The 27,802-nt window shown below is 37.2% G+C and overlaps 1 protein-coding gene across 7 annotated transcripts in view; it reads left to right on the top strand.

Moving 5' to 3' along the window:
• PLA2R1 (phospholipase A2 receptor 1) overlaps positions 1–27,508 on the top strand; it is a 128,026-nt gene extending 100,518 nt beyond the window's left edge. For 2 of the 7 annotated variants that reach the window (XM_077957093.1, XM_077957096.1), the window contains 11 exons: positions 3,833–3,950; positions 4,643–4,773; positions 5,135–5,282; positions 8,829–9,067; positions 10,633–10,801; positions 12,846–12,986; positions 13,482–13,592; positions 14,756–14,932; positions 17,720–17,752; positions 17,889–18,135; positions 26,372–27,508. In XM_077957093.1, coding sequence (XP_077813219.1) covers positions 3,833–3,950; positions 4,643–4,773; positions 5,135–5,282; positions 8,829–9,067; positions 10,633–10,801; positions 12,846–12,986; positions 13,482–13,592; positions 14,756–14,932; positions 17,720–17,752; positions 17,889–18,103 — 1,482 coding nt within the window. In that variant the 3' untranslated portion in view covers positions 18,104–18,135; positions 26,372–27,508. Of the gene's footprint in view, positions 1–3,832; positions 3,951–4,642; positions 4,774–5,134; positions 5,283–8,828; positions 9,068–10,632; positions 10,802–12,845; positions 12,987–13,481; positions 13,599–14,755; positions 14,933–17,719; positions 17,753–17,888; positions 18,397–26,371 lie in introns of those variants that run through there. The other 5 variants (XM_015110225.3, XM_077957095.1, XM_077957094.1 and 2 more) reach the window with 3 other exon arrangements.
• Positions 27,509–27,802: the final 294 nt, after the last annotated feature.

Here is a 27,802-nt window from a genome sequence, read left to right as displayed (position 1 = left end):
GTCGGGAATTCAGTGGTGAGAAAAAACAGAAACAACCCCTTCTCTTTTGGACCTTACACATTAGAGGGAGAACAAACATTAGTAAATCGATCAGGAAAATGGCTGTTTAATTTAAAATTGTGGTGTCTGTGATGAAGGAAAGTTTTGTGGTTCTAGAAAAGTGTATAGCCAGAGGACATGACTGAAGTGGTCAGAAAGGCAAGGAACATTAAAAATAGGGGGAGCCGCATGTGCTAAGGTCCTGCAGCAAGGGGGAGTATGACATTTAAGAAACTAAAGGAAGCATAAAGAACTAGAGTGGCAGAAGGTGAGACAAAAGAAGTGGAAAGGGTGATACCGTATTGGACTACTGTCCTCTATCCTAAAAGCAATGGGAAACTCTTGATGGGTTAAAAACTAAAGAAGAACATGACCAGGACCAAATTTTTAAAAGTTACTCTAGGTACAGTGCCAAGGATATATGGGAGAAGGGCAAGTGTGAGAAAGGTAAGGGCAGTTAGGAAGCTATTGCTATAGTGCAGGCAAGAATTAGTAGCTTGGGCTAAGATGGTGGTAGCAGAGACCATGAGGCAGTGGGAATGGGGGATGGGTGAGGGGACTCTTTGGGAAATGAGATGTCCAAATGGTATGGCTGTTGGGGAGATGGAGTGGAAAGGTGAGGATGCCTCTGAGGCTTCAGGCTTCTTGTATGTGTATAAGTGCATGCTGACCATGCCATTCATTGTGAGTAGGAACACTGGGAAAGGACCAAGTTTGGAGGGAACTGAATTTCATTTTCAAATATTGAGCTAGAAATGATTTTGAGACAAAAAAGAATCTTATATTGAAAGCCCATTTAGAATAGAGTAGGACCTCCTTAATTCACAGTAATAATCAGAGATGCATTAAACTTGATCACATTTTACAAATTAGTAAGTAAACAATTTTTAATTAAGGATGCTGCACTTCATCTTGCTGCTTTGCCTTAATTATTAATGACACAATTTCGGAGTGTGTTAGTAAATATGTTATATTTTTAGAAACAATGAAGTCGTGGTAATGGGAGGCCACACTTCCGTAGTCAAGCTAGTAAATCCTGGCTGAGGCAAACATAGAGGAAGCAGAGGGGGGTGTTTTTCTGGAGAGATTTATTGAGCTAACTGAACCAATGAGGTTCATTGGTATTTATGAATGGTTCATTAGTGTAACTATCTGAACACAAGGTGAATTCACATTAAATGATAAGACTTCCCAATAATTAATATGTGCCACTCTTTAGAATTTGTAATTAGAGGAAAGAGGCAAAGTGAAAGGAAATAGATAAAAGGATAGTTGTTATAAAATGAAACTCCTTAAAAGCCAATTCAGTTTCTTTGTGAAGCAAACAAGACAAAAAGGACCAGAAGAATTGAAAATGTATTTTCTCTCTTAGTTGGCAACTCAAGCTAGTTCAGGGTTTCAGGCTAGTTCAGGGTTTCTGTTTCTTATCCTAAGGGCAGTGGAAAATTCCTGAAGGGTTTAAACTAAAGGGTGACATGATCAGGACTGAGTTTTAAAAAGAATTACCTTGCACTATTGACATTTGGGGCTGGATAATTCTTTCTTTTGGAAGACTGACCTGACCTGTGCTTTGCAAATGGTTAGCAGCATCCTTGGTCTCTACCCACTAGTTGCCAATAGCAATCCCCTCCCCAGTTGTAAAAATGAAAAAAATCTGCAGACATTATCAAAATATATCATGAGGGGCAAAATTGTCCTGTTGGAGAGCCACTGAGCTAAATTTAGAATGCCTGACAATGTCATTTGACAACCATTTTCAGGTTTGTTGGCTTTTATTTTGCTTAATAAATGTTTACTAGGGACCTTCTCTGGTGTGATGTTCAAAGAGGAGTAAGAGTCTCTCTGCTTTTAAGGGGTGTGTGATGGTGGGGAAGGGGTGGAGAACCGACAAATTTGGAAATTAAAGAATGGTGGGGAAAGATATTGTGTTAGACTAGTCTTGCATTTCTGTAAAGGAATATCTGAGACTGGGTAACTGATAAAGAAAATAGTTTTATTTTGACTTACAGTTCCACAGGCTGTACAAAAAGCATGGTGCCGGCACCTGCTCCTGGTGAGGGCCTCACGGAGCTTACAATCATAGCGGAAGGTAACAGGGAACCAGCATGTCACATGGCAAGAGCATGAGCAAGAAGGTGAGGTGGGAGGAGGTTCCAAAACAATCAGATCTCGCGTGAACTGAGAACTCATTCATCACCTAGGGGATGGTCCTAAGCCTTCATGAGGGATCTGCCCCATGATCCAATCACCTCCCAGCAGGCCTCACCTTCAACACTGGGAATCACATTTCAACATGAGATTTGGAGGGGACAGATATCCAAACTATATCAGATACTATTCCAAAATAAGGTAGGAAAGGATGCTTGTTCAAGTGTAGGCTTCCATGCTAACCTAGAATTATCCCGTAGCTGGGTTTTTCTCAGTGGCAAGATCTTAGGTTCTGACCTATCAATCACTCTGGTCATCTGTGTTCACTGATGAGAGAATTGAATATGAGAGAAGAATCCCCAGCAATTCCAGATGAAATATCCTTTGCATAAAGTTTCTCCTGACCTCTCTGGAATTTTGCCTGACCCGTTATAACCTTTCTCTTCTATCTTTTCCTCTCACCTAACTCCATCTGGTCCTACCAACATTCTTAAATTTCATTGAACTTTCGGGGAAAAACAAACAAACTCATCTTTAACCCTGCCTGTCCTGTCAAGTATGTATCATTCTATTTCTCATCCCATCCCATAAAAAAGAAACCTCTGCGGCTGGGCACAGTGGCTCACACCTGTAATCCCAGCTCTTTGGGAGGTAAAGCCGAGTAGATCACAGGTTCAAGAGATCAAGCCCATCCTGGCCAACATGGTGAAACTCCCTCTCTACTAAAAATACAAAAACTAGCCAGGCGTGGTGGCACGCACGGGTAGTCGCAGCTACTCGGGAGGCTGAGGCAGGAGAATCACTTGAACCCAGGAGGCGGAGGTTGCAGTGAGCCAAGGTCTCACCACTGCACTCCAGCCTGGGCGACAGAGCGAGACTCCCTCTCAAAAAAAAAAAAAAAAAAAAAAAAGAAAAAGAAAAGAAAAAGAAAAGAAAAGAAAGGAAACCTCTGCCATGATACAGACATGATTCTCTCCTGCATAACACTCAACTTTTATTACCAAATTCCACAACCTTTTTTGTGTTCTCTTTAACATTGATGGCCAACCTTCCCCTTCATTTCTACTTCTTCCAGGTTTCTTTGGTCATACCCTTGCTTTCTGTCCCACTGGAATCATTTATTTTTCTTCTCTGGCTCTTGCCAATAGACTTAGTGACCAAGTATTTAGTGAATTTAAACACCTGATGCGCTTTGACTCCCCATTATTTCTCTCTCACTTAAAGTAAGGAAGTGTGTTTGTAAATAAAATTGAACTAAGCTGTTCATTGCCACCCCTAGAATGGTTTTTTTTTTTTTTTAGATTAAATGTGCCAGTGTAAACTTTGCAATCAGGGTGGCTCCTTTTTAGGAAGAATACTACATTTCATTGTGCTGAAGGCATTGTTCTGACATTTCACATGACAAAACGCATCCCTGCTTCTGTTCCTGCCTGCGGCAAATGCAGGCAAGTCATTAACTCACCCTGAAAGCTGCTCCTCTTTGTTTTACTGTAACACCTTTGGAGGAGTTGAGAGAAAAATGAGTTCTTTCTGCCCAAGGAAAGTATAAAGAATTTTCAAAACTGATATTCAGTGTCTTTGGGACATTTTTAATTCACTTAGAAAAATACAGAAATGAATGTTTTGTTTTGACATTTTTTGATAGTGCCTTTTGCTGAATATCCCCAAAGACCCAAGCAGTTGGAAGAACTGGACGCATGCTCAACATTTCTGTGCTGAAGAAGCAGGGACCCTGGTCGCCATTGAAAGTGAGGTGGAGCAAGGTAGAGTACTCAAGATCCAACCAACCAGGCCAAGATAACCATTTTTGTTCAAGTATTTATTAAAATATCCCCCCACCAATACTAACATTCCCAAATCAACATTTAAAATACTGTATTGCTGATGATACATGAATTTTCACTTTCACCCATAGATTTTATTTCATGATATCTGTGAAAGTTAGTGTGCTGCATTGCTTATAAACTGCTGGGTTTGGGAGCCTTTTCTCTTACCAGTAGCAGTGGAAAGAATAAGGACATGTTTATGGCCTATATTTCAAAATGGCTAAAAGAGTCTCAGGTATAATCTACATGTAATTGCATGGTATGATTTTTAGATCCCTTTAGACTTACCTACATGCTTTTGTTTGATATTTAAACAATTATTTACTTTAGTTTAAATATAGTAGGTAAATCCTCTTTTGTTTAGAAAGGTAATTAATGAACACTGGAAATTGTTTTGTTAATGATATGATGAAATCTCAGGTTATCCAGCTAATTTCTGTCAATTTAAACTAAAACAAAAGTGAAAGAAACTGCATTACCTTAACAAGGATGAAGTAACAAATTCCTACAAATGATTCATAATTATGTTTTGCTGGCATTTAAATATAATCATAGCTATAAATAGGATTCAGTGATTACCCAAATGCTTTCTGCAGTATTAAATTAGATAATGTATTCCTGCTTTTCAGCTTTCATTACTATGAATCTTTTTGGCCAGACCACTAATGTGTGGATAGGTTTACAAAATGATGATTATGAAACATGGCTAAATGGAAAGCCTGTGGTATATTCTAACTGGTCTCCATTTGATACAATAAATGTAAGTTTTAAGATTCATTTTTTAGAGATCACTTTGGCAAGATATTTTATTCAAGACTTGTTTATTAAAGCTTTTTTATTTCCTGTATTTTGTAGGTATAACTTTATATTAGTTTGTCATTAATACATTAATTTTTAATGTAATTTGATATAATTTTATGTGTTCCATAAATATAATTACTTTACTCATCACAATAATTGTTTATTTTGTAGGTTATGAAATGACTTGTGAATAAGTTTATTAAATGCAAATAAAGGAATAATGGTGTCTTAATTTTAAAAATAATGTTCTTAATACAAATTTTAATGTTATAATAATGCTATATGTTATCATACTTTTGATAATATGCATTATTTTAAAGATTCCAAATCACAGTACCACTGAAGTTCAGAAACACATTCCTCTCTGTGCCTTGCTCTCAAGTAATCCCAATTTTCATTTCACTGGAAAATGGTATTTTGAAGACTGTGGAAAGGAAGGCTATGGGTTTGTATGTGAAAAAATGCAAGGTGAGAAATATTTGGATTTTTATTCCTTTCATTTCCAAAGTCCATCCTTCTCTTCCATGTTGGTTTTACACAGCTGTGTAGCTAACAGCTTCATGGCTCACAGCGTCAGGCACTTCTTTGGCTTTACCTAAGTTTAGTTATTTAATCTCCTCTACCCTAGTCTTACGCCCTTTAGTGGGATTCTAAGGACTGCTGAGGCCACTTGAGTGATGACCAGATTTATGTATCTATCTTAGTCATATTAAATGGTTTTACTGCTTCGTTCTGGGATTATGTATCTGTTCAGGTAATTCCTAAAGGTCACTGAGAAAATGTTGGGAAAGAATCAGGGAAATAAACCAACTCACACTGGCTCCATTTTTGGAACCCTGAAAATGGTCTCTGTGGCTAAATGTGGTATGCAGCAAGCTTCTAGACCTGATGGGCAGAACCCCCAAATGGTTTCTGTGTGAAATGTCAAAGCCACACTATTACAAATAGCCAACAGGGTCAATGAGCAGTGTGAATGCACTATAACTGACCTTGAGTAGTATAAATAAAAACAACAGCTCACGCTTTTATTGAATGCTGGGTATATACCCCTGCCCACACCACCCAAGAAACCCATAGTTGGTGTCTAGAGCTGTGTGGAACTCTGGGCAGTCTAGCATATATATATATATGCTTATTTGGAATAGGAATTTTACTTCTGAATGTGGCATACGTGTGAAGTCTCTAATGTTACTATCAACCCATCCTCGAAAAAGCAGTGCCAGGGAAGCTCCATTTCTGGTTCTCAGTTACCACTTAAACATTATAGTGGTCAGGAACTGAAAAAAAGGTACTAGATCTGTAATAGCAAGAGTAATATGGGAACAGCAGAGCCTTGTAGGGAAAGAAATAATATGAGCATGCCAGGTACTTACACATTTATGATGTGCCTGACACTGTGCCTTGAGTGTATGCTCAGTTTGCCATAAAATCCTCAAGACAGTTCTATGAAGTAAGTAAAAGTTTCCCATTTTACAGATGAGGAACTCTAGGCTTAAAAACAAAAGTAATCCTTGCTGGGCACGGTGGCTCACTCCAGTAATCCTAGCACTTTGGGGGGCCAAGGCGGGTGGATTGACTGAGCTCAGGAGTTCAAGACCAGCCTGGGCAACGTGGTGAAACCCTGTCTCTACTAAAATACAAAAAATTAACCTGGCACGGTGGTGGGCACCTGTAGTCCTAGCTACTAGGGAGGCTAAGGCACGAGAATCACTTGAACCCTGGAGGCGGATGTTGCAGTGAGCCGAGATCGCACCACTGCACTCCAGCCTGGGCTACAGAGCAAGACTCTGTCTCTGGGAAAACAGCACAACACAACACAAAACAAAACAAAACAAAACAAAAATAACACACTCAAGAGAATCTCAGTTAAACACAATGATTTTATTCCACTACCTTAATGTTGATTTATTCTTGGAATTTACCCTCTGATCACTTTCTCTCTTTGGTATTTTTCGGACTAATAGTGTAGATTTGCCTTTAGAGATAGTATAGAATAGTGGTGATTGAGAGCATAGGCACTGGAGTGCCCACCACACATGGGTTCCCACCCTCCTTTGTAGATAAGCTTCAGTCAAGTTGTGACCTTCTGTGATCATGATTTCTGCATCTGCAAAATGTGGTAATAACCATCTCACACACTCTATGTATATATAACACTTAGCATACTTCTAGCATGTATTTAACAAATAATAGAGTTTTTAATTATTTCCAAAAAGTATTGTTCAACTGCACTAATTACTGTAGCCAACAATGACTATTCAAGTTCTGCTCCTCTTCTCCATTTGCCAGATACATATGTGCTCACATTGGGCTTGAACCCAAAGTCTTTTATCTACCAAAACAATTAAGAAACCAAATAAGAAGAGACACAATGGCAAAGCAAGACTCCCCAGTTTAGAACTTGGTTTCCAATAGATCTTTCTTTTTCAGGGCAATGGGTGGAAAAACCCTGCTGCTCAAAAATCACTTGTTTTGAAACTTAATGGAATCAATTACATATGGAGAAATTTATATATGTAAAAATACAGACATATAACTCAGTGGGGAAAAAAAACAGTCAAATTGGCGTTTGGGTAACATATACAAAGAATTTCATTTAATTTTACGAATTGTTAGCATTTTAAAATAGCTACTTTGATATTATTTTTATTTTGTATGAATAACCATTACACTGGACATATAGGCTGGGCACAGACTTCTAGCAAAGAATAAAAATATGATAAAAGTGTGACCCATCACAATTTATAGAAATTAAATAGATTCATTTTACTTTGGTTTTTCCATATGTATGGCTGCTATATTGAGGTAATGGTTTCAGATAAAGGTCAGTTTCCCACTTTGCCATTTTTATTGGAGGGAGTATGACCGGAGGCGGAGAGTGGAGGAAGAAGCAACAATCATAGGATGCTTTCTGTGTCTCCATACAATAGTGTGTGCGCTGTGTGGATATCTTGTTCAATTCCATCCACACCTCTCCAAGGGAGATCATCATCATCTCTTGGAGACCATAAATTTGAGGTTTAGAAAGATTTATTTGCCCAAGGGCTCTTAGCCAGTTAGGGCCAGGAATAGGATTAAGTCCCAGTCTCATGACCTATCCACACCTCACATGCTTCTTTCCAACACCAAATGTTGTTAAACCAGTACACAGAAATTCAAGTCACTTTGGATCAGAAGGTACAAAAATTCTTGCCTTGTTTTTGTCCTTTAGGTTTTCTAAACCTTTAATCTATCCTAGTATATAACATAATACAGAACAGAAAGGCAAACACACATATTAGAGAGGAAACACCTGTTCATAAACACAGGCTTGGTTTTCACATGATCAGAGGCACTCACGAACACTCAAGCACCAATGCTTGACAACGTGTGGGAAAACCTTGCCTTTTAATTTATAAACCTTGACTGTGACAGGTGACATATTAATAGTAACTGTTTATAAGAACAGTGTGTATTTCTAAGAATTTATTAACTTTATTTTTTAAAGTTCCTTTTAGAATTTATACATGCTAACATTAAGCACAATAGTGACTATCAGTGTCAAAAGTGTTATCAAGTATTTTACCTGATAATATGCACCTGTAATATTAGGTTTGCAATGCAGTATGTGACTATATAACATGTGCCTCTCTGCTACTAATAAGCACTAAGTTCTGCCAGAGCAGTGTGGATTAGGCCAAGTGTAGTTAGTGGAGTGAAACCCACCTAAGAAGATCACCATCAGTTCCACCAAAAAGCAGTCAATTTGATAAAGGATGGTCAAAAATGGGAAATCTTCTAGAAATGGTTCAATCAATGTTTGTTTTTGAAAAATGATTCATTAAATTTCCTAAGTGTTCTCATTTTTTAGCATCACCTACACTTTCAGATAGTGTCCTCGTTTTGAAACAGTCAATTCCAGAAGAAAGCTCTGTGATCAACATGGATCATAGTGACAAGGATCTATGCTAAGCTTTGCCTCCTCCTTTGTCATCCACATGCTACAAATGATCTTTGTTGCTGTTCTTGTTCTAGATACTTCTGGACGTGGTGTAAATACATCTGATATGTATCCAATGCCCAATACCTTAGAATATGGCAACAGAACTTACAAAATAATTAATGCAAATATGACTTGGTATGCAGCAATAAAAACCTGCCTGATGCACGGAGCACAGCTGGTCAGCATCACAGACCAGTATCACCAGTCCTTCCTCACTGTTGTCCTCAACCGGCTAGGATACGCCCACTGGATTGGACTGTTCACCACAGATGTAGGTATCCTAACTCCCTTGAGACATCTTTGAATAATTAAGTTTAGCATCTACCTCCTTCGTGATCTGGCCACTGAAATTAGCACTGAAAAAAAAAATCTCAAAAATAATAATAAATATAATACTTAAATAATTGGTTTATGCAATTATTTGACCAACCTTATGAGCAGCCTATGACTACAAAATAAGAGTGCACACCTCTTTAGGGTAAACATCCACTTGCCTAATGTCTGGAAATCAATACCCTTCAAAGGTTCTCTGAAAATTTCCAAGTACCCCGATACTGCCTTGCCTGTGCACTGGAACACATCTGAAACTCAAGCACTGCATTTGGGAATTGGTGGCATTTAATGAATCTCCAAGAAAAAAATGAATCATTCCTCTTGTCTAGAAATGTGATTATTAATTAGTTCAGTACCCCTTATAATTAAGCACTTGAGGTTTTATTTTCCTCTAGGGATGTGGTTTAGAGAATACGTTATTTTCATTTTTTAAATAAAAATATTGTACACTCAAAGTAGCGAAAAGTACACTAGTCTATCCTGACCCCTAGTTCTACTCCCTAATGTCAGTAATTGTGAACACTGTCTTGCGTGCCATCTAGAAATTTTCCATGTATGCACATATATATTCACGTAATGGAAGAATATGTATATTATTTTTCAAACACAAATGAGATCCTATTCTATATGCTGTCTTTAAACTTGCTTTTTAATTTAATATATCTTTTACAATTTCACATGTCAGCACATAAAAATCTCGTGAATTCTTTAGAACACAGCATGTAAGGAGGTACTACAACTTATTAAACGATTCTCCTGTGAATAGGCATTTGGGTTCTTCTCTGTTTTTCACAGTTATAAACAATGCACATGAAATATCCTTGTTCCAGTAGGATAATTTTTTAGAAGTAAAATTGCTGCATACACTTTAAATTTTGACAAGTACTACCAAATTGCCCTCCAAGAGTTTGCACCAATTTACATGCCAACAACAGCATGTGATAATGTCTAATTTTTTCACATCCTTGCCAACACCAGGTATTCTCAAAATTTTAATCCTTGCCAGTGGGAGAGATAAATGAATGATATTTCATGATGATTTATTGCATCATGTAGTACAGAATGTTTTAACTTTATGTAGTCAATTTTACTTTATGGCCTCTGGATTTTCTATGACTTAGAAAGGTTTTCCCCACACCAACAGCATAAAAAAATTTAACCAAGTTTTCTTTAACATGTTTACATTTTTAATTTTATGTTTGAATCTTTGATCGATCTGAAATGTATTTCACTGTAAAAGACAAGGTACTGGTCCAATTTCACGCTGATTGCTTACTAGAAAATCATAGTGGCAGGGAGCCAAGAATTCCTACAAATCAAAAAAGATCTCATTTGTGGCAGATATTCGTGTTTGTCAAGCTGTATTCACAGATGTCCTCGCCCCTCTTTAAACAGGTGTGTGAAAATAGCAATCGATGTGGGAATTGTAGTATGCTCAGATAACATTGGGTGATGCTGCCAGCAGTCATGGCAAGGAAATGATGGCTCAGTTTTCCTCCACAGAATGGTCTTAATTTTGACTGGTCTGATGGCACCAAATCCTCTTTCACTTTTTGGAAAGACGAGGAGTCCTCCCTCCATGGTGACTGCGTTTTTGCCGACACCAACGGACGCTGGCATAGCACAGCCTGTGAGTCATTTCTGCAAGGTGCCATTTGTCATGTGCCCCCTGGTAGGTACAATTCTATTCAACTCAAAAATATACCCTATGTAACTACTGTATGCAAGGCACTATGCTAAGCAAGGGATATGAGGATGAGTATAGTAAGAAGTCTCTGTCTTCAAGAAGCCTCTGGTCTGGTGGGTGATGTAAAGAAAAACAGAACTACAAAATGATACAAGAGAGGTAGCAAATGTTGTGGGGGTTATCAAGAAACAGAATGCATTGTATCCATTTGGAGAAAGGTAGAAAGGCTTCTTGAAGGACTCGGCAGTGCAGATGGGCCTTGATAAATGAGTGGGTGTAGATGGCTAATAATGGGACATGGAAAGGCATTCTGAGCAGAAAAGCTGGATGAAAATGGGGAAGGAAGGCAGGACTAGGATGTCCGGCAAAGCCGATGTTGGAATTTGCCTGAATGCAGGTTAGGCGTAAGGGAGGGGTGGGAAATTAGATGAGAAACATGGGCTTCAAGCATGTGTGGAGGACTTTGAGGATTCAAGTTTAAATCAAAGATGGATAGGATTCCAGAGCTACAATAAGATGATGGTGATATTGTTTGGATATTTTGTAGCTATCTGGCTCTGCACTTTACATAATATCTCATTTACACTTAAAGTTCACCTGTCCTAACCCCTTTATTAAAAATGAAATGTAAATTCAGAGCATTAAATAGCTTCCTAAGTGTCTCACAGCTGTCCATCACCAGTACCAAGAGTAGAAATCAGGTTTCCTGCACAGAATTCGCTAACACAAGCTGGCCTCCTTTTAAATCTCTCATTTAGTAAAAGTGCGTGTATTTACTTGCATTCTGGGTACTGTATCAAATAACATACAAATTATATATCTTTAGATCAAAACAATCCAGATTAAATATAAATGATAGCCACATGTATCTTGGAAAAGCTAATTGTGCTTCTAAAACACCATAAAAGCTGTCCTTCCCCCTCCCCCCCGCTTTTTTTTGTTGTTGTTAGCTCTTGCCTTTTCTTGGAATCTTGTCCTTTCAATAACAATGCATTTATTGAATGCTTCAGAAGTGTCAGGCTTTAACTCATTGAAACTTCTCAACTTGTAAGGAAGGTGGCTGTGTGGCATACACCAGTAATCGCAGCACTTTGGGAGGCAGGAGCAGGAGGACCTCTTCAGACCAGGAGCTTGAGACCAGCTTGGTTAACACAGTGAGACTCTTTCTCTACAAAAAAAAAAAAAAAATCAATTATCTGAGCTTGGTGGTGCGTGCCTGTAGTCTGCTACTTGGGAGGCTGAGGCTGGAGGATCACTTGAATCCAGGAGTTTGAGGCTGCAGTGAGCTATGATTGTGCCACTGCACTTCAGCCTAGGTGACAGAGTGAGACTTTGTCTCTTAAAAAGTTTTCTGTAATTTAAAAAAAATATTTTTAAAGGTTTTGTTGTTAGCTCTCTTTTATAAAGAAACCAAGTGCAAGGTAACATGCCCATGGCCACGCAGCTAATAAGTGGTGGAGCCGGGATCTCAGCATGGATGTGTCTAACTCTCATGCTGGCTCTCTGAAATAAAATCCCCCTGGAGTTCCCTTATTTATTTTATGTTATGCTACATTATGATACTTTATTGAATGCATTATTTTCTTTCATAGGTTTATTAGTGGGTAAGGACTTTTCAAATCTGTGATACACGGCACTGCATGAAATGCATACATTTGGAAATCTCTTTTGCCAGCGTCAGTCAGCTGCCACTCTCTCTGGGAGTCATAGCCCCTGCTTGTTCCAACCTTTAGGATGCTAACTGTAAACATGAAAGAGCCACGCTCACCCAGGCAGCACCCAAACTAAGCCTACAAAGCTGTGCATTAGCATATTTTGTTATGTTTATGTAAAGATTCTTTCTGTCAGAAATGCTATAAACTGGTCGTAGTTTTATAATCATTTACATGAAACCCAATCTTTTGGAGTATTACCATGAAAATCTTGTTACACATATTTAGCTTGGTCTTTTATAAAATGTAGTATAATATTTATCTCAATAAATAAACCCAGTCACCACCCTGAAATCATAACTGGTTTTTCTTCACAGAAACAAGACCATCTGAACACCCAGAGTTGTGCTCCGAAACATCTATTCCCTGGATAAAATTTAAAAGTAATTGCTACAGTTTTTCTACAGTCCTAGACAGTATGAGTTTTGAGGCTGCTCATGAATTTTGCAAAAAGGAAGGTAATTGTTTTTGTGATGGTAAAAATGCTTTCATGTGCTCTTTCTTGCCATTTCAGTAAACAATGTGGATTTCTTTATTCATCCCATTATTTAGTGACTTTAGAAGCAACAAAAACTATTGAAAAAATAAATACTATTAACATTTCTTGTTTGGAGGACGGCTACTCTATGAAACAGTGTCCAGTGTAAATTTGGAAACCTGAGATGATGTCTCAGCACACTGCACTTTCTGAAGAAAACGCTCCTTTTGCATGCATTTGCATTATGAATTTTGAATGTTCCCTAAAATTAATATTCTATGCCTTAACTTCTGAAGTGCAAGCTTATATCTTTTTAAAACTGTGGTTTTACTTTTTTAATTTAAAGTATCTTATTTACAATGGAAATTTTCACTTTTCAAAACCTGAGCTTTACAAATAATGGTATAGGAAACATTTTTTTAAGTATATTTATGTGTAAACACAAATATTCCTTTGCTACTTGTCTCTCTTATAGGTTCTAATCTTTTAACAATCAAGGATGAGGCTGAAAATGCATTTCTCCTAGAAGAGCTGTTTGCTTTTGGTTCTTCTGTCCAGATGGTTTGGTTGAATGCTCAATTTGATGGTAACAGTAAGTGATTTGGGTAGAGGAGAGGACATAAATAAATACATGGTTGTTAAAGCTGATGATAATGGCATCTGTGAGCCAGAAAACTCTCCTTGGATACATTTTCTGTGAAAAAAAATAGCATGAAGCCTAAAGCCATTTCTTCCAAAAACAACACTGCAACCCTTTTCTCTACGCTTTTGTCTTTTAAAATAATCCCAGAACACCAAAAATAAAAACAAACAAACAATAACATGTTTATCTTTATGCTTAGCAGGAGGATGCTTGACTGGAACTTTGTGTTCACAGACTTAGTCACCGCATACCAAAACCATATTTACTTGAAAATATCCCAGGTTTCTAAATGTTATAAAAGCACGATAGAGTTATGGAAATGTTTCCATGATAAACTGTGCTGTTAGGATTCTGATTTGTTACTCATAAAAACCAGAGTTTGTAATAAAATGGAATCATGGTATTCTTTTCTTTATGTAATTGATGGTTATTGAAAGGTACTTGTGAAGAAAATTATTTTAATTGGTATGGAGAGCTTGTTATAGTGGTGTACCAAGGTGGGGGGTGAGCCTACCCTTTCGAGGAGGAGTATTTTAATCACCAACATTGTTCAGAATTTCAAGCAGATGGTGATAATAAAAAGCAGACCAACTTTTAGTTAGCTGTATTGTTAGTTTTAAATTATTTTCAGACAATACACTATTGCCCACACATGGGATGGACTGTCCTACCGCCCCTACCCCTTTGGTACATGGCTGGCTTGCTATTAAAGAAATTCACTGTAAAATCTTTTTAGAAAGCGAGCCTTTTTGTAATGATGAAGATGTTAGGACTTCAAAGGATTTTTCTTGACTCAATTAGTTTTGTTTATCAAATGATTTCTTTAAATTGATCGTATATATATGGAATATTTCAAAATTCAAACTGTCACATTAAGAAACATGATAACCTAAATGACCTAAATTAGAACACTGTACCTAAAATAAAGAGGCAACTTTATTAACGCCTACCTTTTGATGCTGAGTACATGACTATATTTACTGAGTTGAATGTATTAGTTCAAGAGTCTCATTAAATTCAGGGGGTGCTTTTTATGGTTAATTCCAGTCTTAGTATGTTTGGTAACCATGCACATAATTCATAATGAGTCAGCAATTTTCTCACAGATGAAACCATAAAGTGGTTTGATGGAACTCCCACAGACCAGTCAAACTGGGGCATTCGGAAGCCAGACACAGACTACTTCAAGCCCCATCATTGTGTTGCCCTGAGGATCCCGGAAGGATTATGGCAGCTATCCCCGTGTCAAGAAAAAAAGGGCTTTATATGTAAAATGAAGGCAGGTAGGTAAAATCAGAGAGTAATTCTTCATTTTGATTCTACCTTAACTAATGTGACTGATTTCTTCGGCATTTAAAGGTTTTAAAATCCAAGTTTAGAGAATATTCAGATAGATTCTGACGTTATTGTCGTGTTCTGCACCAAACAAGTCAGAGAATAGTTCAGCTCCTTCTTTCTCTGATAGGAGAAAAAAAAAAATCATTATAAATCAGCTAAAAGACTATGATTTTTCTTGTGTTACCCTGGTTGATCACCTAATGGACAAAAAAGCATTTTCCCTCAAGCAAATACAACTAGGAATGTAAACCAGCAACCTTCATTCTGGTGACTGCTATTCAGAATTCTTAAGGTTTATGTTTTGTCTCAGGCAATATAATCTAGGCTTATGTACATTTGTTGTGGCCAAGGAGATGTTATTCTCTGTTGCAAGCATAATGTGTCCTAAAAGTCACATTCTAACTTAATCATGAGCAACATACTTAGTGTTTAGTAATTAAAAAAGAAAACAATAATTTTAGAAATCTAAGCTAGAAACTTCTAGTCAGTTGCAAACAACCAAAGAGAGGGTGTTAAGGAGGATCACTGATGGTGGGAAAATGTCTATAATAATTACAGCAATTTCTAGATGTCAGTATTATAAAGTAGGGATCGCTGTGGCCTGGACTACTAGAGAAGGCTGCAGACGTGAGGTTTTAGGATCCCAAAGGATGAAGAGAATTATAGAAGCTGGAGCAGAAGAGGAAAAGGCCCAGACTGATTAAAGGCAGCAACTAAGAATGTATTTCAATTAGAGCAAAGGGCTCACGTTAGGGGGTGATGGGAATAAAATTGGACAGTAATGTAGGATCCTTTCACAGAGAGTGCCAGGCTAAAGAGCTAAACTTTGTGGTGGAAGAGACAAACCCCTATGTGCTCTGTAGACACCTGTGATGAAGTAGAACTCATGAGGCTATGAAGAGAAACATTTGTAATTTAAGTAATTGAACTAGGAATGAAAGAGGAGGGGCGAAATAGGAAGAGAGAATCACCAGCCTTGGTGACTGATCTGATACTGGGAATGAAGGAGAAAACACTGCAGGTGTGGGCACCAATGTCTGAAACCCCCACAATGTGAGTCTCAACTCTGTGTGAAAAACATGGCTAAGCCTGATAAATAATGTGACCAAGTTATCACTAGCGTTTAAATATCAAGAACAAATCAGAAACACTTCATGTCTTACAGGACTTTAAAGCTTCCTATTATGCAGATGACACCTCTTTCATCCTTTGTAGCAGCTTTCCAAGGTTGTGGAGCAATTTAAATATCCCCATTTTACAGATGGGAAAAGTGCCTGTCCAAACTGAGGCTACATCAAGGACTACAGAGAAAACTCTAAGTTTTCTAAGTGCTCCTTCCATGCCTCCCACTGCATCTATTCTGAGAACAAACACTCTTAACAGTCTTTCTTAAAGATGTATCTTTGTGTTTAAAGTGATGGTTATCCCAAGTACACTGTATAAAGTGTATGACTATATTCAATTATCACTTGTATTCTGAAAATTTGTGCATCTGATATGCATCAATTTAAAAGAAGTGTCTTCATAAAAACACAATAATACATGTTTTCAACAGTTTAATGCAACATTAAATGGCATTGTTTTTATATTAAAAGAACAAGTCTGGGCCAGGTGCAGTGGCTCACACCTGTAATCCCAGCACTTTGGGAGGCAGAGGCAGGTGGATCACTTGAAGTCAGGAGTTCAAAACCAACCTGGCCAACATGGCAAAACCCCATCTCCACTAAAAATACAAAAGTTAGCTGGGTGTAGGGGCGCATATCTGTAATCCTAGATACTAAGGAAGCTGAGGCAAGATAATTGCTTGAACCCAGGGCAGAGGTTGCAGTGAGCCAAGATCGCACCATTGCACTCGGGCCCAGGCAACAGAGTGAGACTTCATCTCAAAAAAAAAAAAAAAAAAAAAAAGTCTGTTTTTTAAAAGTATGGTTTTGCTATTGGTAATGGTGTTTATTTTTTTCATGTCTATCAGAGTGAATGTGCATCAGTAGGACATCAAGGCACTTTTTTTACTCACAAATCCATTTCTTCTTCTTCCTCTGGTTCATTCTCTATATCTTTCTCTGGATCTTTACCTAGATCAAAAATAGAAGAGTTCACATTTTGATATAACATCTACTTAAAAGATGTGTTTTTACAGTAGAAAGTTTTAAAACAGGAACTCTCTAACTTTTTGGATGGAGAAGCTGTTGCTCATTCCCCAAGACCCATGAGACACAAAGGTGAGAAGATGCTGATTTAAAAATCCTTGTAAAGAGGCAGGCAGATTATCATTGCTGGACAAACTCCATATAAGATCCCAGCAAAACTGTGAGTTCCTTGTATGCAGGGTTTATATTTTACTCTATATTTATTGCAGCACAGTGCTGGAACTGAATGAAAACTTTTTGGCTTGAGAAAAAAAAAAAAAAGCAGGGTGTGTGTTTGTGAGCACTAATAACAGTGATTACAGTAAATCAAAGGTCAGCAAATTTTTTTGTAAAGGGCCAGCTAGTAAACATTTTAGACTTTGGGAGCCATATGGTCTCTGTCACATGCCATTGTAGCACGAAAGCAGCTGTAACGATACATCAATGAATGAGTGTGGCTAAGTTCCAGTAAAACATTTTTTGTAAAAACAGGTGACCCAGTTTGTTCCATGGACCATAATTTGCTGATCCCTGTGTAAGTAATGACATATTTTTGCTGAATTAAAAGAAAAACCTCATTTTAATTTTTGTATTTGATCTTAGATATTCGCACTGCAGAGGAGCTGCCAGAAAAAGGTACGTTTGAAACCATACAGAACATTTTGATTTTTCTTAGAAATAATAAGATAGAAAGCAACTGTATGACAGTATCTACATTATTTCATCGCCATTGACATTTTTCTTTTAAATATATATATATATATTCTTTCAGGACCAAGTCACAGCATCATTCCTCTTGTGGTAGTCCTGACACTCATAGTCACTGTGGCCATTTGCACTCTTTCCTTCTGCATCTACAAGCAAAACGGTGGTTTCTTCGGGAGACTTGCAGGGTTTCAGAATCCTTACTATCCTGCAACCAACTTTAGTACGGTACATTTAGAAGAAAATATTCTCATTTCTGATCTTGAGAAGAGTGACCAATAATAATGAGGTCAGAGAATGTCCCAGCCACCAGGGTGAGTAAAGAAGACTAAACAGGAGTCTCATCTGCCTTTCCCTTTACAGCCCACATGCTATTAGAATGTGAATTGGGTCACTATTTTAATTATTCTTGAAGTGATTACTGGTTTTGAATTTTAACCAAATCAGATGGGTTTTGATTTATTCATTTCCCTAAACTGTGATCCATTCTTAAAAAGGGGAAATTATGCATTGGTTATTTTTCAGAAAGACAAGAACTATTAAAAGAAACTCCCTATTGAAAATTCTCAAATCAATATGAGTAATAGTTTTTGCATTAATGTGTCTCTACTAAAATTTGGGGGATTAAAACTAATCTGGTATCTATTCAGACATTTACCCACACTTATACCATTAAGAAAGACAGAAAGAAGCAAAAAACAATTAATCTTGTATATGAGAGGAAAAGGAAAGGGCTTCTGAGAGGATTCTTAGTTGTTTCTTTTGAATTCACTTTTAATAGCAGGATTTGAAAAATACTAATTTCTATGCTTAAGGATCACAGGTTCTGGGCTCTCAACTGATATGTAAGGTGACATTCATTTTTATTAGGTCTAACATCTCAAGCTAAAGGAGAAAAAAATACCTTCTTTTAAATGGCAAAGACCTTCGTTAGCAGCACACTTTTATAAACAACCATATAGTTAAAATGTGGCCTTAAACCTTCAATTACTAAATGATTACTAAGTTGGATATTTTAAAATGTCTTATAGATAAGCTTAAAGTAATATATTGAAACTTTAACAGTTGTACTGTTAAAACTCATGGACTTTCTGAAAAACTAAAGATGTAGAATAATATCTAACACTCTTAACAACTGGAAGATATAAAATGTAACTTGGATTTAAAGGGGAAGAGCTAAAGATCTGAATTATAGTTTCATTAGAACCAGACAGACGATTGTTGAGAAGTACTAAATAAATTAGTAATCTAGATATCTTTATTATGTAAATGAGTTTAGGTGTTCTATTTAATAAGCTATTTTCTGGGAACCATCTCCTTTTATATTAGTCTACTTAGTGTAGATGGTAAATAATGATTATGATACTGTCTGTAAATAAAAAATTACAGATTTTATTTTCCTTTTTTAGTTCCTTATAAAGAAAACAGCTTCATAATCAATATCTAAAAATGTACTCATTACATAACTGTTTATTGGATTTTATCAAGAAAAAAGTGTAATGGGCATGGTGGCATGCACCTGTAGTCCCAGCTACTTGGGAGGCTAAGGGAAGAGAACAAACTGAGCCCAGAAGTTGGAGGCTGCAGTGAGTTATGGTTGCTCCACTGCACTCCAGCCTGGGCAACTGAATGAGACCCCAACTCAAAAAAAGTGCTGTTCTAGAAACAGAGATGCTAAGGTGAGCAACTTGGGGTAAGGGCTATCTTTTCATGGCACTTATTTTCTAATGAGGGAAAACTGACAGTAACTCAGTAAAGAAATGCATATGCAGAAAATAGCAAGTGGTTATGAAAATGAAGTAAAGTTCCATGATAGAGAGAAACTGCGGGCTCTCAGGGCCTCCCTGAGAGTGTGCATTTTAATTATTACAACCAACTGCCTCAAAACCAGTGGCCACTAGTCACAAGGGGGAGCTCTGAGAGAAAGTATGAATGAATTTCTAGGAGGCAAACCATCATCATTAGAAATACAATTTGAAGAGAATACCACTAAGAATGGAATCCTTGTGGCCTGCAGCAGTTAACCCAGCTTCCAAAAGCAGCTCTTTGCTACTGTTATAATAATTTACACACTGAGACAGTCTACTTCCATAATTTTTTAAGTATTGGGACTTCATTTTTTAAAAGATATTATATGATGTGGCAGTTGCGTATTTATGACTCAAAAGAATAATTGGCTTGAACTCACCAGATGGTATAAAAGCCCAATTTAACAATCTTTTGAGTGGAATTAAAGTTCTGTTCTTTTCAATGGACTTGTAAAAACTGCTAATCAACCAGCCTTCCTGTCAGGGTATATAGTCACACATAGTAATTTGACAAAACACACCATTCGGAAAGTGACTTTGCAGAAATAAGCAGTATTGCTTGTCAATGATCCATGCTTTGGTGTTTAGTATTGAACAACACCTCCGGAGAATCTGGACCCATGGACAGATCACACACTTCTTGCCATTACTGAATTTGCAGAAATAGCACTGAAGTATTCTGCTACACTTAAATATATGCAATTTTTTTGACATTTTTTTTCACTTTTTTTTTTTTTTTAATGGAGTCTCGCTCTGTTGCCACGCAGGAGTACAGTGGCTTGATCTCAGCTCACTGCAACCTTCGACTGCCTGGTTCAAGCGAGTTTCCTGCCTCAGCCTCCCGAGTAGCTGGGATTACAGGCGCACACCACCACGCCTAGCTAATTTTTGTATTTTTAGTAGAGACAGGGTTTCACCATGCTGGCCAGGATGGTCTCAATCTCCTGACCTCGTGATCCACCCACCCCAGTCTCCCGAAGTGCTGGGATTACAGGCATGAGCCGCCGCACCCAGCCTCATGTGTATTTTTAATCTGAACTAGATTTTGTAGCTATAAGACGAAAAGAAAAAAAAAGTAGCAGGTAATGGGTATATTATACACTATTTTGGTGATGGTTACACCAGACTTTACCACTACATACTGTATTTATGTAACAAAATTACACTTGTACTCCTTACATTTATGCCAAAAAAACAGCAGGATCACAAATTCACACATAGATAATGTGCCCTTTCAAAAGTCAATTATTTTCTATAACTAATTTGAGCATCTTTATAGACTCTGAGTAATGGAAATTCTTGGGTTTTTCCATTTAACAGTATCTTGGGCTCTTACAATTACAACAGTCTTCTTTCAGGTTTAAATGTTTACTGAATGTTCACTTAAACATTGTCTTTTGGAGTTTCTTTACTCTTTTCAAAATGGTGGTTGCATATATGAGAACTTGCTGTGTCCTGATAGTGTTGAGGGGAGAAGGTGATAACTTACGGTGGATGTATGTTAGCTGATGTCCACTGAGAATAGCTGTCTGGCCTCACTCTTGGGAATTCTGCTGGCACCTGCTGTTAAGTCTGCAGTTGCTGTAATCTGTAGTCTGTTCTCTTTGATTTGGCCTCATTCTGGCTGTCCCTGGTGCTGTCTTATCTCATGAGAAGTGACTGTGTCTCCTGTTGAATTCCCTATCTGGACACTGCAGTTCTTGGCTACAAGGCAGTCACTTCACCCCTGCAGTGGTGAGATCCTATTAGCTACCATTAGCTACTCTTTTAGTACAGAAAGGCAAAATGCCCTAGCAAACAATCCCACAGTCTTGGTGGATTAACACAGCAAAGGTTTATTTCTCACCCACACCTCCATGGGCTGGCAAGAGGACTTTGCTCTATTCAGTCATTCATGGGTCCATGCTCCTCCTATATAGCCAGCCCTCTGTCTCCTAAGGCCTGGAGTCCTCCATGGGCCTCCAATCTGTGGCTGACAGAGGATGTTAACTTGAGACCCATCTTTGATTCATTATGGAGCTTCCACAGGCTGTTGAAATACATCCTCTAAGTCAACAGTCTTCGAACTGGGGACACATGCCTTAGGAATACAGGAGCATGGGTATTTTAAGAAACTTAATTTCCAGAATCTTCATGTATATTTTTTTCTTATAACTGATTTGCCTGAGAGCACACCTGGTTCTTCTTTCCCACCTCTCTTTACACAAATGCCTTTCTCTACCTTTAGAAAGAAAAAGAAATGGCTTTCATTTCAGATCTTACTATGGGAAAATCCTCCATGGCTCCAAAGAAAAATATTCAAAGTATTGATGTCAGTGAAGCTTCTTTTAATAAAGAAATCATAAACTCATTCTGTAGATCCTCATGTCTTTTTCTGTGTTAGAACATTTTTCTGTTAAAGTTGAAGCAATGACTTAGAAATGAGTTATTTTGCCCCATGTTCATATTCTGAATTAATATGTATTATACAGTGGAACAGCTGGAGTGCTAACCACCTTCATTTGAGAATTTATCTCATCTATTACCTGACTATTGTCAGAGAACATGCTATAGAAAAAGTCTGGTGAAAGCAAAGTGAAGTGTGTGTTGCTAAGAACCTAACATATTATGTTATCCAGAAGAAAGTCCCAAGGCTTGATTTATCTTAGATTTCTATGTGAGTTGTGAGGATCAGTATTAACAAGCTTCTTTGAACTGAAAAATGAATTCAGACCTTTTCTGAACTTTTTTTTTATTTGGCTCATTGGTTTGACAACAAGGATTGACTTTACCCATTTAAGTTTCATGATGAACATTTTGTGTTAATTGAATGAACTAAATCTGCTGCTCTTGTGTTCTGATTAAAGCTTGTAATATGATAAAGGCATTTTAATAGAAAATAGTATTGACCGAACTATAATGAATTGATATTTTACTTTTCCCAGCCTTCATTTGTATATTAGGTAAAGCAAGGTGCCTGTAAGTGAGAGAGTAACAGGCATAATGAACAGTTACTTGAAGGGTCTTAGTAAAGCCTTTTAATTTTACTTGTAGGAAATTGACATGAATCATTCTAATGACTGGGTAACAAATCATTTTGCAAGTAGGGTGCTTCCAGTTCTTTGTGTTACAAAAAACTGAAGGAGGACATAATCAAACAGTTAGCTGATAGATGATAGAAAAATTTTTTAATGTAGAATCACTGATTTTTTTTTGGCACCTATGAGAAAGGAATTCAAATAATAGAGGGATATCGTTATAACAAACCTCCTTTTATTCCCATCTACCTATTTAATATGAACAAAGTTTCCATGTTAAGATAAGTTAGAGTATGCTGTGGAAACAAACCCTGCAATACCAGTGGTTAAAAACAAAACTCAGAAGTTAATTTATTGATCATGCGAAGCCTGCTATGGTCAGGACGCTTGCCTCCAAGCAGTAGCTCACAGGTCCAGGCTGTGTCCTACCTCCAGAACATGGGGCTTCCAGTGCTGCTTTGGCACTAGAGAACTGTTAAGTTCCCGGGTTCAGGAAGAAACACTTGGCACTTCCACTCGTGTGTCATTGGCTGGAACTAGTCACATGACCTAAGCTAACTGAAAGGAAGTCCAGGAAGTCTTCTGCTTTGTGTGCTCAGGAAAAAGAGGATAACTGACTACAGTTAGCACCAGCAATTTCTACCAGAGTTTCTCAGCATGTATACCTACAAAAAAAGGAAAGAGAGAACGGAATTGATGCTGAAGCTTGATTTATACTAGTAATTTTTAACTAATGCTAATTAATTTTTATCTGTGATACATCCATTTCATTAAGAGATCCATTTGCTATCATTTTAGTTGGACATATACTGATCTTATTTTAATCTTTGTAACATATTTATTTTGTTCTGATCAATTGTATACTAACAATAATTGAAATGACAACTCAATGTAGAAGAAAATGTATAATACTTAGAGCCTATGTTCACAGGGACTTCTTAAAAAATAATTTTAATTTATATACATATTTTTACTGCAGGAAAATATGATAAGGTAATGAATAAAATATTTCACAAATAAAAGTATATTTCATTAGGATAAAATTCTGGGGGGGAGTTGGAATGGAAATACAAGATTAAAAGAAAGTAATATCTCTGACTGCTGTGTATTTCTATTTTTAAATAGATTATGATAGAACTCAAATTGTTGTAGTATCTCCAGTCAAAGGAACTTAGGCTTCTTGAGAAAGTAGTTGATTGCAGGTCTAAGGCAGGAAAACACAAGATGAAACTGGAATATCTTGTGACGGCAGAAAATAAGGAGGTGCTCACAGAAAGATGGGGCATGTCCAAAGGGCACAGGAACCAACCTGAAGGAGCTCTCCAGTGGAAATGTTGGAACAATTTGAGCAAAAAATAAAAAATGATAATATTGGATTATAACCCATACAATACATATCTGTGTGTCCATACTGATGTAAACAATTGAATGAGTGAATGAAAGAATGAAAAGAAGACACAGTTCTTCTCCCCAGCAAATTCCAATTAATAAATGTAGAAGAAATGGGAGAAACAAAAATCACTATCAGGAAAACACAACAATAATAATTGTTGTTGGCAAGACCTACAAGTTGGTGCAAAAGTTAGGGGGTGAATGTTTGAGGAGAAACAGAATATTTGCATAACCTTACAGTATTCCCCCCAAAATAATCACTAATTACAAAGGGAAAGTAATAACTTTACAGTAAAGAAACTTCTTTAATCAAGGGATCAAGGTTAACAGAAGCAGTAATAAGCCACATCAGCATCATGTACCCCCTGGTATGGCACTGAGGAGGGCACATGACTTCTTTGGTATCCTCCCCAAAATGCATAATCTCAACTTAATCATGAAAAAACATTAGATAAATCCAAGTTGAGGGACATTCCACAAGATAAATGATCACTTCAAAAGTGTCCAGGTCATGAAAGAAAGGAAAGATTGAGGAAATGTCAAGGATTGGAGGACACTAAAGAGACATGACAACTACATGCAAGTTGAAATCCTAAACTGGATCCTGGAACAGAAAATGGACTTTATGGGAAAATGGGAAAGTAAAATAAAGTCTGTGGCTTAATTAATAGTATTGTACCAGTATTAGTTTATTTGTTTTGATGATTATACCATGGTTTTGTGAGATGTACCATTAGAAGAAGCTGAGGGAGGTTGTACAGGAACTCTCTGGACTAAGTTGGCAATTTTTCTATAAACCTAAAATCATTTCAATATACAAAGTTAACATTTTGCTATGATATTATTCCATTGGCTATATTAACAGGGCGATAAGGCACTTTTATTTTTACACGTCATTATTTATAATATTCTGAAAATTGCATCCTAATTATAAAAAATTTTGGCTGTCAACTTAGAAATTCGTGAAGCGAAATGCCTTCTTTCACAATTATTTTAGCAATTTTGTATGCTAGCCAAAAAGTTTGAGGACCACTGCTATATGATGTTTTTTCTCTCTTGTCTCAGATGAGAAGCAGTGCAAAACCCTGTGTGTCTCCAACCTACCTAACACACCATCCGCTGTAGGATTAGGACCCAGACACATCTTGCTGCAGGCCACACTGACTTCCATCTGCTCTCTTTTCTCTGCATTCTTCTTTTGTGTCACTTCCCTGTCTTATCAGTACTTCTAATTCTCATACTCCTGCTTATCCCCTACAACCTTATGCCTTAGTATTAATAGGGTACGGCAGGGAAAAACTCACTTCATTTCCATTTTGTTCTTAGAGAAGAAAAATTGGGAGACATTTCCAAAATGGCATGTACATCATGATTCTTATTGCCAACATTTATTAGAAACTTTGACTGTAGTGATTATCAAGATACATGCCTGGACTATTTATTACCTCTTTCCCCACCTTTCAAAATGAGGATTTAGAGCAGGAGTTGGCAGGGCCAAATCCAGCCTGCAGCCCATTTTGGAAATCAGGTTACTGGGACACTGCCATTCCGCATTCGCTCACATACTGTGCATGACTGCTTTCATGCTTCCGTGACAGAGCTGAGTGGTTGCAACAGAGACCGAATGGCCTGCAAAGCCTAAAATACTTACTTTCTGGACCTTTACAGGAAGTTTGCCAACCCCTGATTTAGAAAGTGAAAACCTAAATGGGGAAGTCTTACATACTTTAACGTATCTTAGCAAGCACTGTTATGTTAATGTATATGGGCAGCACTTAAAATATATTAATAAACAATTCTGATCAGTAAACATTTATTTAGAGCCTATTGTGGCCCAGAGAGTGTCATGTGCTCGGAGGCTATAAATACCAATAACACCCCATCTCTCCCCTCATGGAACTCAGTCTCGGGGAGAGGAATATGTAAATGATAAGTGCAATGCAATGTGACATAAATAATATCAAGAGGAAGAGAATCAGAAAAAAAAAGGAGAGGAGACTAATTCTGTCAGAAGTAGACAAAGCCTTAACACGATAAGTAATATGTATTAAATTGTAAGAAATGTTAGATAAAACAGCTTTCTTTAGTATTTTTTGAGTTAGAAAGCAAGTTTTTAGCTTGGGGTCAGAATATTTTTAGAGAAAAATTTTAAAATGTGCCTAAATCTGAAATTCTGGATTTAAAAAAGTGAAACTATGCATGTGCCTCTAATACCTAATGACGAATTCTAATTGCAGAAGAATGCCAATAACTGAAACCACAAAATGAGCCCTACGTATACCGGTGACCTTCTTTACTCAGAATTAATTAACACAAGCACTTGTTTCTTGCAGAGCACTTTGCTGTAATTTAGAACAAATTAAGGGAAAAAATCATTCAAGTGCTGTTTTCTTCACACCATGAAGTAAGCATGATGGACCAAAGTTAACTCATTTAAGATATTATCATCCATTTTTTGTAATTATGAACAGCAATATCATCTTTTTCCTTCAAAAAAAGAAAAAGACACCCTGATCTATGCTATTTTCAGCTTGTTTCCTGTGCTTCTATTTATTAATGGAAATTGATTTTTCAAGATTAATGTAAAATGTGTTTATGTTTCTCCCATTAAGTCTCTTATTTATATTAGATTCAATGTATATGTTCTGGATATTTTTCAAATAAATATATTTTTAATATAATACAGCAATTTGCAAATTGTTAAAGGACCATTTGTAATGTTTTCTCCTGGCCCCCCCAGCCCTGAAACTGTAACTTTATTATTGTCTTCGCACAGTGGTTTGTGAATTAACTTGAGCTCCTTGAGTTCCTACTTCTAAGAAATTATTTAAACTTTACTCTTTATCTTCTTAGTATACAGAGCTTGGTAGGAGCTGGAAACCCGACTCACAGATTTAGGAAACAGTGAGTTCTTGTCCCTGTAGACATCAGAACTGTGGGGAGGGAGAGATAGAGAACCAGAAGGCAGTTGGCTGTAAGTATTTGGCTTTATTTCTGAGTTCTCTATTCTGTTCCTTTGGTCTATTCCTTTGTTCCTCTATTCCTTTGACTATTTTTATACCAGTACCATGCTGTTTTGGTGACTATGGCCTTATAGTATAGTTTGAAGTCAGATAATGTGATGCTTCCAGATTTGTTGTTTTTGCTTAGTCTTGCTTTGGCTCTGTGGGTTCTTTTTTGGTTCCATACGAATTTTAGGATTTTTTTCTAGTTCTGTGAAGAATGATGGTAGCATTTTGATGGGAAATGCATTGAATTTTTAGATTGCTTTTGGCAGTATGGTCATTTTCACAATATTAATTCTACCTATCCATGAACATGGTATGTGTTCCCAGTCATTTGTGTCATGTATGCTTTCTTTCAGCAGTGTTTTGTAGCTTTCCTTGTAGAGGTCTTTCACCTCCTTGGTTAGGTATATTCCTAAACATTTTATTCCTCCTTGTAAATTAATAAACTGACATTGTGATGTCCTCCTCAGTCTCATGTATGATTTTGTTTGGGCAGTGGCAGCTCTGGAACATTGCTATAGGAGGTGCACAGGTGTGCGCAGTCTCACCAGAAAGGGGGTCTAGACCTGAGGAACTTGTCATGGTGCAGTGATTCCACAACAGGGACACCAGGCTTTCTTAGATGGCAGAACAGTCATATATTGGCATTATGACATCTACCTCAGCTTTTGCAGGTGTTTAGTTGAATAAGCCAAAGCATGGCATCCCCTGGTCCAGAAAAGAGTTATGTTTCTGTGACTTGAAACCAGGAACGAT

Source organism: Macaca mulatta, chromosome 12 (genome assembly GCF_049350105.2).
Source record: "Macaca mulatta isolate MMU2019108-1 chromosome 12, T2T-MMU8v2.0, whole genome shotgun sequence".
NCBI classification, from domain to species: domain Eukaryota; kingdom Metazoa; phylum Chordata; class Mammalia; order Primates; family Cercopithecidae; genus Macaca; species Macaca mulatta.
The sequence above is the reverse complement of the archived record's forward strand: the minus strand, read 5'-3'. Positions and strand labels throughout refer to the sequence as shown.